Source organism: Epinephelus moara, chromosome 13 (assembly GCF_006386435.1).
Source record: "Epinephelus moara isolate mb chromosome 13, YSFRI_EMoa_1.0, whole genome shotgun sequence".
NCBI classification, from domain to species: Eukaryota; Metazoa; Chordata; class Actinopteri; order Perciformes; family Serranidae; genus Epinephelus; species Epinephelus moara.
In genome coordinates this window covers 21,786,402-21,799,510 of record NC_065518.1, presented here as the reverse complement: position 1 = coordinate 21,799,510, position 13,109 = coordinate 21,786,402, and the positions used below count along the sequence as shown (strand labels likewise).

At 40.8% G+C, this 13,109-nt stretch overlaps 2 protein-coding genes across 2 annotated transcripts in view; one reads left to right on the top strand and one right to left on the bottom strand.

Moving 5' to 3' along the window:
- ift140 (intraflagellar transport 140 homolog (Chlamydomonas)) overlaps positions 1-13,109 on the top strand; it is a 29,936-nt gene that overhangs the window by 10,229 nt on the left and 6,598 nt on the right. The window lies entirely within an intron of this gene.
- tmem204 (transmembrane protein 204) lies at positions 1,869-12,767 on the bottom strand. The gene is made up of 3 exons (XM_050060336.1): positions 11,517-12,767; positions 10,639-10,794; positions 1,869-3,234 (listed from the first exon to the last, which is right to left on the bottom strand). Exons 1-3 carry the CDS (start codon positions 11,794-11,796, stop codon positions 2,990-2,992), a joined length of 681 nt encoding a protein of 226 aa, XP_049916293.1. The 5' UTR covers positions 11,797-12,767; the 3' UTR covers positions 1,869-2,989.

Here is a 13,109-nt window from a genome sequence, read left to right as displayed (position 1 = left end):
ATGATAAAAGACATACTTCACCCACAAAATTACCATTTGTTTATCTATTACTTCCTGTGTTACCTTGAATTCGCAAAGAAAACTTTGTTGTTCTCGCATACCTCCACAGTAAACGAAGAATCCAAAAACAGAGAAAATTAGAGAATGCAGTTTCTGAAGAAAGTGCGGGTGTGAATGCTCAAGCTGAATATCTTATGCTACACTGCAATGCTGGCTTGAAACGCTGAATAATGCCATGCGTGTATGAATGATGAGAAATATTTGAAGGCTGTTTGAAAAACTGTGTATAAATGTCAACGAATAGTTGAACGAGACCAATACTGTGGAATATTTCAAGGTTCTTAAAAAGCTTACGCTACACTGCAGTGCTGGGCTAAATGTGTATAAATGTCACTGAATAGTTGAATGATAGCAATACTGTGGAATATTTCAAAGTTTTTGAAAGGCTGAAGGTTGAAGTAAAAGGAGGCCACATTTAACAACAGCAAAACTATGTCAAAACACCTGTTTACAAACTTTCACACAACTCATTCAGTATAATCCAAGTCGTAATTATCCAGTTATATGCTCAGCACTTTGAAACATAGTACAGTTTTAAATATGCTGAAAGTTTAGTTAAATATTTGTTGTGCACTAGCAGCAAAAATAGTTGTTTTAGATGTTTTTGTTTATAATGGGAGAAGTTGTGACATATTAAGTTTTACAGTGGCCAGTATATGATAGACCAGCTGTTATTTATCCAGTCATATACTCTGTACTTTCCAAAAACATGCATTTTTGCGCACATGGATGAGTACCGCACTTGAGCAACTCAATGGATCGCACAAGCACAGTTCAAACGCACACACTTGCCCATGCTACTCATATGGGGAAGTGTTTAAAATAGTAAGGTTTCGCGAAAATGCATGTTTAGGAAGTACTGAGACTTGGATTGCTCTGGACGAGTTGTGTGAGAGTTTTTAAATAGATGTGTTGATATAGATTTGCTGTTGTTAGGCACGACCCCGTTTTACTCTAGTCATTAAGAGGGTTCACAGTTTTTGGATTCTTTGTTAACTGGAGGCATGCAAGAATAACTCAAGTTCACAAAATTAAGGTTACACGGAGTGAGTTATTGATGCTCATCTCACCTTCTGTGTACTGTGTGTTGTTGTCACCCTAAACTAAAGATCAAATGACAGTCGATATGAACTCCTAACAAATCTTGAGGGTTAAGCATGCTAGTTAATTCTTTACCTCCACGCTCATCAGCTACTATAACTTTGCTTTAACTTTGTGCCATATCTCACAGCCTTCTTCAGTGAAGATATGTACGACCACGTGTGCTCATGTGACAGAAGTTCTGTACATAGTACTGCACTTAGGTGACTAAAATCACCTTAGCAAATTCCAATTGCTGAAGAATACTGTTATATATAGTCATAAGCTTCGAGTTTAGAATATCATAGATACAGTCTTGAAAGTCTGTTGCTAAAGGTTAAACTTCATACACACATGATATATCTGTCATTTTCAGATTTAATTAAAATGAATGAAGTTAATGAGTTGTCCTTTTGTTGGGTGTCTACAGGTCCTTAAAAAGTCTTAAAATGTCTTCAAAATTCAGTGTTACAATAATAAGGACTTAAAAGTCATTAAATGGTCTTAAATTTGAATTTGGTAGGTCTTAACTACAACAAGAATCTAATAACCATATTCCTACATAACACTTACCTCTCACACTACTTGCAATGCTTACCTGTGATGCTTGAATAAGTAAAACATATTTAAATTAAATAAAATTTAATTGTCTGTTTTACCCTGTTTTGTCAGGTGTGGTGTCTGACACCAAAACAGTAGCAACAACAACAACCACCACCACCACTGTGTTTGAACATTTACCAGTAAATTTATTGACCTTATATGATATATTATTATTTTAATGTGCTCCTCTGTTTTGCAATGTGGAACACCCATAGATGGCCTGGAGTCCTTTGCAGAAGGAAGATATGGTCACAATAATACTACTACTACTGATATCACTATTTTTTATACAACTATATTATATTAATTTAAGTATATATAGTATGTACCACAAGCGAGCAGAATTTCATATGGAAAGCATTATGAAAGAGTATTGAAATGTGTACGTCATTTCAAAATGCAGTATATCCCCCGAAACATTTTCACAAATACTGCTTAAAAATACAAATTACATACATTGACACATCATTTGTCTTTTTTATTTTCCTTTTTTCAAGAGGAAAAATATTAATTTGGGAATGACTCATTTGAAGAGTGTGAATATGCCCTCATTCAGTAGGTACGTGTTAATTTGATGAAAATATCACCTCTCATTGGCTGTTGTGAAATTTACCAAATTGGGTAAGCCCAAATAAAAAGTTTGCTTATGTTGACTGACTCTTCTGCTTTTACCTTGTTAGTTCCCCTACGTATTTGCAACATATATCATTAATATTAATATGTATTTAAAGTGTAATAAGCTTTAAATGGATGAAAACAAATATGAGGTATTCTGGTGTTACATTTTCGACATCTTTCATCATTTCCAATTTATAATTAAGCAGGAGGCCATTTAATCAGTGCACATATAACAACGCAGGTCAAGTTCCAGCTTGATCTTCTCATGAGCAGGATGTTTCGTAGAAGATGGCCGTCATCCAAATGCCATATTTAGTTACAAATTAGCTCACATCATACAGTCATGAATATGTTATGTAGTTTAGGGCTGCTTTGCTTATTATTTTTAGTTAAATATGTGACTCTTGTGCACTAAGCAGCAAAAATAATTCCAATATCTTTGTTTATGTTGTGAAATACAGAGTTTTACAATTGCAGGTACATGTTAGTCCAGTTGTTGTGGAGCCACAGGAATGTCCCCTTCCCTTCAGAGTCACATTGGAGGCTCCTAGCTGGAGTAAAACATGAATATTTGAGAGCACAATCTTGTCCGTGTAGTCCATTACTCCTCATTATGAAGTTATGTGACTCAACAAGGCGACTCCACGTAGTCATTGTCGAGGCGCGGGTGGAATGGTGATGCCAGTGAGCGACTGATGATAATAACTCTGGGTGCGAGGCAGTCATCGCGGCGATGTAAAATGTTCCAGATGAGCATGGCCGCAGCCATCGTGGCCAGCAGGCAAGCAGCTATGTCCAAGTAGCAGGAGTAGGACAGGTGTGTGTAGGGCCCGATCTTGTAGAAGGTCACAAGTCCAATCACCAGCACAAAACCTGTACGGGAGCAACGAGAGAAAAGGCTTCAGTCAGTGAAAGTGCACTACTATTCTCTTTTAGCAACATCACATTGCAAGGTGAGGCTTCATCTGAATGTATTTATTGAACATTTAGCTGCTAGCGTTGCTAAAAACTGGTCACAGGAATGAAAATGTTATTCAGGCACTCTTAGGCAGAGCAAAGAGAAAAATGTTTTCTGTGACTGTATGTATGTATGTATGTATTTTACTATTTCTAATTTAGTATTTCTTGGATATTCAGAAAGCTATACTTGAAAGGTTTTATATGAGATTTTGAACGATATATTGGAGTCCTGAGCACAGAGTGAAGTCATATTCTATTTGTGTGTGTTGTAATCAGGCTTCTCTGTTCTTTGTTTTGGTGGCCGGGCCGGCCACATTGGTGCAAATGTGTCCTTTCCTTCATAGCCCACTGGCTAGCTAATCACTGCCACACTGCGCTGTGCTTATACGGCGGTTACCACTGATAACACTGTCCCAACCCATTGTGGCAGGACAGTATAATTGCAGAAGTGTAACCCACCACCCTCCGGCTCCCCCCAGGTTAACACTGTTAGCTTTGTCAACACTGTTGCGGCTGTAAGCATCGTTGGCATAGCTAGCACTGCCTTCCACTGCCATTTCAGCTCAGTCACCTCCGTGTTTACTTGTGACGTCAGAGGTGAGAGCAGTGTGCAGGCAATCCTGGCCCAGACAGGGCTCCTGCAGATCTTTAAAAAGTCTTAAAAGGCATTAAATTCATTAATCCAAAAATATGACCACGACTGGCATCAACATATCTTAAATCAATCTTTCAGAAGTCTTAAAAATGTTCGGGACATAGGAAGTATGAATTTTATGAATTGTTTTCTTTGACATTGTAGAGTTTCAAAATAATTGGTGATATCTATTTTTATTAATTATTTACAGAAAGCCTCTTGCATTAATGTCATGCAGATCAGGACAGTGAAACCAACAACACTCAAATTTTGTTCCTGGTCAGGATACTCAGAGCAGACGATCCACTGTCTGCTAGCTAGCTGGAAAATGCAAATTCATTGAAAATTGGCTGTTTACCAAGTTTTTACCACATGGCTGAAATACATATGAGGCTTGGTGTATTTTATGCAAACATTTTTCAAAGTCGGCACGATTGGAATCAAGGCAGTGGAGTCCCACATGCAGATTGAGATACACAAAATCCCCAAGAAAATTCGCAGACAAACAAGTATTTCCCAGATATGTTCTACCCTCGTTTCTGCCATTCCTATAAGGTGTTTTTTCCCCAACATTTTAAGTAGATTAAAATTGTTTTTAATCCCCTGTCATGGATGTCATTCTTTTCACTTCAGGCTTGGGTTTTTTTCTATAATATTGGTTATTGTAAAATTGGTCTTAATTTTCATTCTCAATGTCATTTAAAAAGGTCTGAAAGGGTCTTAAATCTAACTTGCCTTTATACTAGAATAAGAAAAAGATGATTTTTCATAAATTAGTGTTGATTTTTTATTTTTGGTTAAAAATAATCTTAAAAGGGTCTTAAAGAGCATTGAATTTATGTGTCTGATAACTGTAGACACCCTCACCTAATTAAATTTCAGATGATTATTCATCAAAAATCTCATTGTGTAAAATTTTGTGAAAGCACAATAAATATTATAATATTGATATTGAGGTATTCTGTTAAAAATATTGTGATATTTGACTTTCTCCATATTGCTCAGCCACAGCACCTTTAAAGATACAGTAATTTATCAGTGAATGGCAAATGAACCAGAAGTGTCAGGAGAGAATTCAGAGATTTTGTCTTAAGTACGGATTTGACTTAACAAAGTTCATTTAAGGGACTAATGTTTCGATGCCAGGTGCGTCTTCATCAGAGTGAAAACCTGAACCCAAAGTGTCTTTTTAAAATCCTGCATGGTCACATTTAGACTTACATCCCTGTGGGCTTGTATTTCACAGTTCAGTGGGAGCTCTGTGTGGGGCCTTTGAATTTGGAAATCTGTTTCCTCCTCGGAAGAACTTCTGAGATCTCTAGATCAAAGTTCTTAATAGCACAAAAAATATCAGAGCATGAATGTATGCGCGGAAAGGCCTTTGAGATGTTTTATCTCCTGATTTCTTTGATTCACAGTGACTCACGCAATGAGGAACTCCTGTTTGCATGCGAAGGTAAAAAGCCACAGCCCTTCAATTCCATGCTGTTCCTCTGATCTTTACTTTGTTTTATCGATGTGATCTAATGTGGAAAGTTATTCACTGTCTCCACAGCCCACACCTTTCCTCATTCCTTAGAGGTGTGTATGAAAGCCGACATTGATCAATGCTACTCAGGTGTCGATCCCTCATTCAAGTGTGGTCTGGAGCCATCCAACAGTTCAACAATAATACAGGTCTGAAAACGTGCCCTGTCCACAGTGGTATAAATATAGGGACCAAAAATAATCACTGGAAATATGGATGTTGGTGCTTTAGGATATGAATCAGTCAGTTTCCTGAAGCAGTCAGTGGCACCAAGGGGGGGATTTCATTTATATTTCTTTCTCTTCCTCTACAGTAAGATGGCTGTCATTGTTTTAAGTAAGGATGTGGATAATTGTGTCTGTGTATCGTTGCGTGTCAACCACCGCATGTACGCGTAAGAATGCAACAGTTTAATCTGTTCGCGTTGAACCTGTCTGGCTCCTTATCCAAGAAAATGAATAATCTCTTGTCCAGGTTCCAGTCAGGGTGGGCTGTGTGAACCTCTTTTTTTGGCACACACTTATCTCTCAAACTTCCTTCCCCTTCTTCCTCTTTCCATCCTTCCTTCCTTCCCTCCTCCCCACACCCTAAGCTTCGAGGTTAATATATTTGCTAGACATTTGACATGATCTGTCACACAGAAGTCTTATCTCAAGTCCAGGTCTTGGAAATTCATTTCACTGATTTGTTTTCCTTTCAGTTAGTAATGTCTTGGTTTATACTTAAAGAGCACATAATTGATTTGGGTGGCTAGCCTGCCTGGACGTCTTGCTCAAACCTTTAACACTCCCTTATTAGCAGGAATCTCTTGAGCCACAGATTCCTGGGAAACATTGACTCCTCCCTGAGCCAGATTTAACCGATCTGAACTGAGCCCCACAGTTGAAATTCCTCAAAATCACAGAAATGGTGATGCATGTCTCAGAGGGACATGACCTGCAGTCATGACTTTTGAGCTGTGTCCATTCAGAAAACACATTCCAGAGTTGTCTCCAGGGGTGAAACAACCAATATTGTGTTTTCAGCGGGGACCTGCCAAAACTAGAGAGATATCACTGAATGGAATTGGATATTGTTATTCCACAGTCTGCTTGTAATAGCTGAGCATTTTGGCACGTTTGAAAATGAAAACATTCCTGAGAAAGAGAGCGATTTGTAAAAATATCTCCATTCATTCAGAGGTGAAACTCATTCACTGACTTCACGGGGGAGGGCTAACGTAGCAGTGGTGAATGGATTACTGAATGCACTAAATTGTAAAAAAAACAAAAAAAAACTGACTGCACTTGGAAAAATGAAGTCCCTCTTATTTAAAGGACTAGCTTAGATATTTCTGAAGTGGGGTTGTATGAGGTATGAGAATGATGTATGAGGTTATTTGCTCTCAGGTTGGAGAAGCAGGTAGGAGTACACCAGTGTACTGCTGTGGACAGGGCCAGCTGCAAAACGTTTTTTAGCCACCTAAAAAAAATCAATATCCGTTTAAGGGTATGCTATATTAGAGTATTTTCACTGCTTTACCTTGCTGTCAGGCAGCTTTTTCCGATGGGGAAGTGAAGCCGTTATATCCATCTATGCTTTTTTCAAAGCCACCTGACTCCGCTGACATAAACAGTCATTTTACCTCAAAGAACATGGGAGTTGCTGGTTGGTGGCCATTGCCTTGATTGGTCAGTTTGGTTGTGTTATATTTTGTGACTCTGGTGAATCCGAACTAACCCTCTAAAATACCAAAGTCACACAACAACACAAACAAATTGAACTGATCAAGGCAGCGTTAGGCCAACAACTCTCATGTTCTGTGAGGTAAAATTATTCCTTTTGTCAATGGAGTCTTGTAGCTTTAAAGAGAGCAATATAACGGCTTTAATTCCCCGTTGGAAAGGGCTGTCTTTATGGCAAGGTAAAGCAGAGAATATTTTCTAAATGTGGCGTACATTTTAAGTGATATTGATTTTTTTTGGTGGCTAAAATATGCTGTCCCTGTCCACGGCAGTACATTACTTCTTGCTTCTTTGGTGGTGGTACTCCTGTCTCCTTCTCCAAAGCGGGGCATACTGACCAGAGGTAATACTCTCACTATGGATATGTACCACAGACAATCCCACTTAAAAAACTACAACCCTTACAAGTAACTAACTTTCATTATTGATGAATCTGATAGTTATTTTCTCTATTTATCAACTTATTGTTTAAGTAGCAAAATATCTGTTCATTTAAATTCCTTAAGCCTGAGCTCATATTGCTTGTTTTATCCAACCATCAGTCAAAAACTGCAAAAATATTCAGTTTACTATGGGACAAACACAAAGACAGACTTTGACACAAAGACAACAGCAAATTTGAGAAGCAGGCTTTGCTATTAACATGCTAGTGTTGCGTCTCTAGGGATGGCAATGTCAGTCCGACGGTTGGTCCACCACTTCTTTGGCCCAGACTAAAATATCCCAACAACTATTGGGAGTATTCCCATGAAATTTGGTACAGATATCCACAATGCCCGAAGGATAAATTCGAATGACTTGGGAGGTCCCTTGACTTTACATCTAACACCATGAGGTTGACCTTTTTTAAGTGAAATGTCTTGAAATTAATTGGATTAATTGCCATGAACATTGACAGACATTCAGTATGTGTAATGACTTATCTAGCCCAATAACCAGAGCAAGATTTTTAATTGTCCAGTGCTTGGGTTTACTCTCAGAGCCTGGAGTGTGGTTGTTGATTCTTGCTGCTTGAAAAACGACTGATATCAAGTAGTTATCAAATGATCATTATTCTGTTGATTGACTTAATTGAATAATTCACTAAACGTTTCAGATCTAGATTCAAAGTTAATTCTTTTATTACCTCAGATGGTCATTCTCGACCTTAGAAAAAAAACTACTACAATCTACCAAACTACTATTTCTGTCAAAAATAAGCTCCATCTGCAGATGAAGACCATCTGATATGGTTCAAAGTCCTGAATAAAACAAGTAAATGTCCCTTGAGTAGGGATTGTTTTGTCATTTCTGCTTAGATTTATATTTTATTAAAAACTCCCAAATGACAAGGAAGTTGAATATATAGAGAAACCCCATTGACAATGATAGAAACGCAGTGAAGAACTACTTGAAGAATTAATTACCCCCCTCATTCCACTTAGATTGTCCACATATTGTCTAATGTAATTCATATCTGCTAAACTCTTAATTATACTCTTTGATACTCATTTCCTGAGTATTCTATTTTTGGATAGAGACATCCCATTTACCAAGAAACATGCCATCTTATGACTCAGCAGCTTTGTTTGCCATATATGGTAAGAGAGTAAAATTGGAAGATGCTGTTTTTTCAGAGCACTACTATTTTTGGATGTCAGGGAAATAGGTGTGTACTGTTTAGTACTTTTTAGACTTTGTCACCAATGCCAACATATGTGGACATAGTATTATAGGTCATCACTGACCATCAAAGCAGCCATTGTGTACCATCTGTGTTGGTGATTGTTTGTTTATTTTGCCATTGTCATGAGGTGAGATGAGTTCCTGGTCAACTGAGGTTTGGCTGCTGGTGGTGGTGTCTAATATTGGAAAACACTGTAATGTTGGGTGGGTCTCAGACAAAAGCCCTGATCCCTGCTGCTGAAGACGCTAACGATAAAGAGCAGATTCTTTATTTGCTGCTGCTCTTGGACATTTTGTAAACACAGACATAAAAGCTAGGCCAGCTTATCTAGACAGAGGCGATTCCTCTGTGTACCACAGGACATTTCTCCAGCAAAACACACTATAAACATACAGCCACAACACACACACATTGAAATACACAGACATGCATGCACAAAATCCCTCCTGCCAGTGCGCACACAAACACACAGTCCCTGTTGAAACTGTCTTTCCCGTCCATTCCCCCTCCCCTCTTTTTCCTTCTTCAGCTTGGGGGTTTGCATAACAGGTAGTCACAGACATTTCCTCGTCCTGAGCAGGGATATCCTGGCGCCCGACAGTCGCTCCCTGGCTCGCTGCAGCTCTGGCCCATGGACTCTGGACTAAGACTAAATTTAGACCCAGAGCAGACCCCCTTCATGCTGCTCTGCCACAATGATACCAACCAGCTGAGCGACCACTGCACACAATACAACACGCTTCCTCAGCAGGGGCGCTGGCACAGGCCATACCAGCCAGCTCTTGGTGTGGCACAGTGGGATAGATAGATAGATTGATGGATGGATGGGTGCTGGTTGTGGTGGAGTGGGTGTGTTACAATGACTGCATTAAGTGATGTCCAGTGCTAATTAACCATGAGAATGGCTCTCTGTCTGTTTTCTGGTTTCCCCTACTTTTTCCTGTCTTAGTTTGTCTATTGTTGTATTTGGTTTATTTATACTTTTTGTCACTCTATGCCAAAATCAGAAACACTGCGGTTTCAGCATGTTTAAAAATAATGATGTTGGATAGTACCACAGTAAGTTCAGTCAGTTATAACTTCCTTTACTGTGCACTGACAGTCACATTTTACCTACATTTGGACTTGGATTTAGTAAACAAATATTGTCTAGCAGCCATCCCCGCAAACAAAAAGGTTTATTTAAGAGTAAACTCAAGAGGTGTACTGCCTTTCACTTGTGTCTGAACATTTTCCCAGTATCTCCCTGTAGTATGTGGTCCCAGAGCCTGATCTTCAGAGGTGGAGAGTCAGCCAGTCTAGCACCCCCTGTGATTTTATCCCCTCTCTTTGGCACTCTACCAGAGAGCATGCAAGCTTTGCCCTGCAGCATCTGGATTTCTCTCTTTCTGTGTCGAGGTGACACTATGTGCAGAGTAGGCCTGCCATTAGGCCAAGTGCAATATCCACGTCACAAAAGTCGGAGTTTTTTGATAAAGGATGAAGCATCGTGATGCTACAGGGATACTTTGGCCTTCAAATCATATTCTAGATGTAAGGAAACATTATTGTTTGGTACAGACCCCAGCGAAAATCACATTATCATCATTTCTATACTCTTATCAGTGAAATGAAATGAAATGAAATGCAAAAATGACCATTTCTACTAAAATTGCATATTGTGAATAGTTTGTGAGATAGCAGAATATTTCATCAGACAGGTGCTTCTCTGAGGCCTGTCCTCTGCTGATGCAAACAAACAAGGTGTAGAAACATTGGTACTCACTGGCTAGCTGGAAGAGTGCAGCAATGGCCTCCTCCCACCACTGGGATTCCTGTGTGATGAAGGGCAGCTCCATCAGGCCTAGGAGGAAGATCAGCTGGCCAACAGTCAGGGCCACCGTCGCCATCAGGTTACATGCCCGCATCATGTCAAACTGCACTTGAGGGACCAGAGAAAGAGCTGTGTCATTTTTACTGCTCTGTGATGCATGACAAATTAGGTTGAGTCTAAATCCGAGGTCTTTATCTTTAAAGGGGAATGTAGTTTACATTTTTAGCAACATTGGCACGATAACAGTTTTATCATGAATGGTGAGGCATGTCTTTGTCTAATGTTAGTAGGCAGTGCTGCCCATTGTGCTCAGTAGAGTTGGCCAGCAGACTTTCACCCTTTTTCCTTGAATGAAAATTTCTCAATGGAGCTTAATTTAGCAAAGCAGCTAAATCCATCCCAACACTGACTCTGCCTGAAAACTCATCAACTTAGTGATTATACTCAACATAATGGCCCAACAAAAGATGCATTTGGCTTTAAAATATATCACATTCTATTATGTATTGGCTGGCTGCCATGTGCTACTGTTTACACCAATATATCAAATCATTGACCTCAAGCAAAGCACTTAGATGGGTCGTACATAACAATTTAATCTGTGCTTGTTCATTCTTTGAATTCAATAATTTGGCTTTGAATTTGTAAATGTTAATCATCTCTGGCCCTACTACTGCATATGTTGTTGATGAGGACCATTAAATCTTGGATACACCAATCTATGAGTCAGCCAGTGTGATGAGAAAAAGGAAGTACACTTTAAGTTAAAAATAGGACATAAATAACATCATTATATTGTGCTTTAAATCAGAAATAGCATAAAAACTTACATTTGACTGTGCTGCGGGACTCTTGGTAGCCTGCATAATCAGAGCCCCATCCCAGACCTTCGCACTGCCTCTGTGTCCCCTGCCCCCTTCTCCCAGCTTGGAGATCATCGCGGCCCCTTTCCCCACCAGTGGGGCACATCCTCCATAGTCCCACACTCCGCTTGCGTCCGTCCTCCAGGGCCTGCAGGACCCAGCTGGGGGTGAAGGCTGCGACATTGTTAAGGACCAGGGACAGCAGGGCTACTGCCACCGCTGCCGCCACCAGCCTCTGCACGGCCATGCGGCGCCCGACGCCCGCCACCTCTCCCCCTCCCTCGTGTCCCTCCACCGACCCCTGATCCTCCGCGGTGTCCTGCCCGCTCCCTCGCCTCTCCTCTGGGGCAGCAGCACCAGCAGTGCTCTGGGCCTCCTGGCTCCTCTCCACCTCCTCCTCCGCCACCACCACCACCACCACCTCCTCCTCCTCCTCCTCCTCCAGCTGTTAGCTAGTGTTGTCCCAGCTCACACAGAGGGAGAATTGGCAGTTGTCTTGCTTTGAGGCTTAGCTAAAGGACATCTCCATTCATCCTCATTCAGGAGTTGGATGTCGTCGTAGCAGATCCTCAGCCCTCCTCCTCAGACAGCACCGCGGGTACGCCGGGATTAATCCAACTGGCACCTAGGTCCATTCCACTGGCTCTGGCTGGCTGCAGCTTGACTCTTGGATCTTGCGTCTTGCTTGATTCCTTTATCTTCCCTTCTTCTTCAGCGTGTTGCTTATTGCACTGGTCTGACTTCTGTGTGTGCAGCAGACCTCCCTGTGCAGGCAGTAGATTTTTTTTCTTGTCCTTTTCCTTCAGCCACTTCACATTGCCTTCAGAAGAGTGCAGTTGCAAATAAGCAAAGATTCTTGGACAGCGTTGCTCAGAGCTGACTCGTCAGTGGCTTTACTGAGGCTTACCAAGACACTCTCTCAACTAAGAGAGCCCCTTCTGCCTGACTGGAACGAGAAGTCCTTTAACCCACCTCCTTTTGCTTCTTTCTGTCTTTCCCTCGCTCCCTCACACACTGTTTCTTCGCAAAATCCTTGAGGTCAGAGTTGAAATGTGGGGGAGTTGCTTCTCGTCACAGACTGAGACATCAGTTCGCAACTGTAGCAAGCTTTTAACAGGCAGCTCCCTCCGTCATGAACACTTCAAATGTGTGTGTGTGTCAGTGTGTTTGTGTGAGAGAATGTCCAAAAAGACCCCCTCTTAGACGTCACTGTTGTGTATTCTTTTGTCTGGAACCCAGGGGGCGTTCGCTAAAGTCCTCTCCCTCTCTCTCATGTGCAACAAACATATTGGCCGCCGCAGTCAGCCAGCAACAGGATGTGTTTCCTGAGAGGAAAAGAGGATGGGAAGAGGGGCCAAATGTAGACCTGTTCCTTCTCTTGTCTTTCCTTTTCTGGCTCTCTAGATCTCGCCGCCCTGTGTGCAGCTCGCTGCATTTTTCTCAGCACTTTAAAATATCTCACGTTTCAGTTTCAGGATTGGTTTTTCTGTGACCATATAGAGCAAGTTTTTGGCCGAGAGTTGCTACTCTTGTTTTCTTTTTCTTCACTTGGCCTCCGTT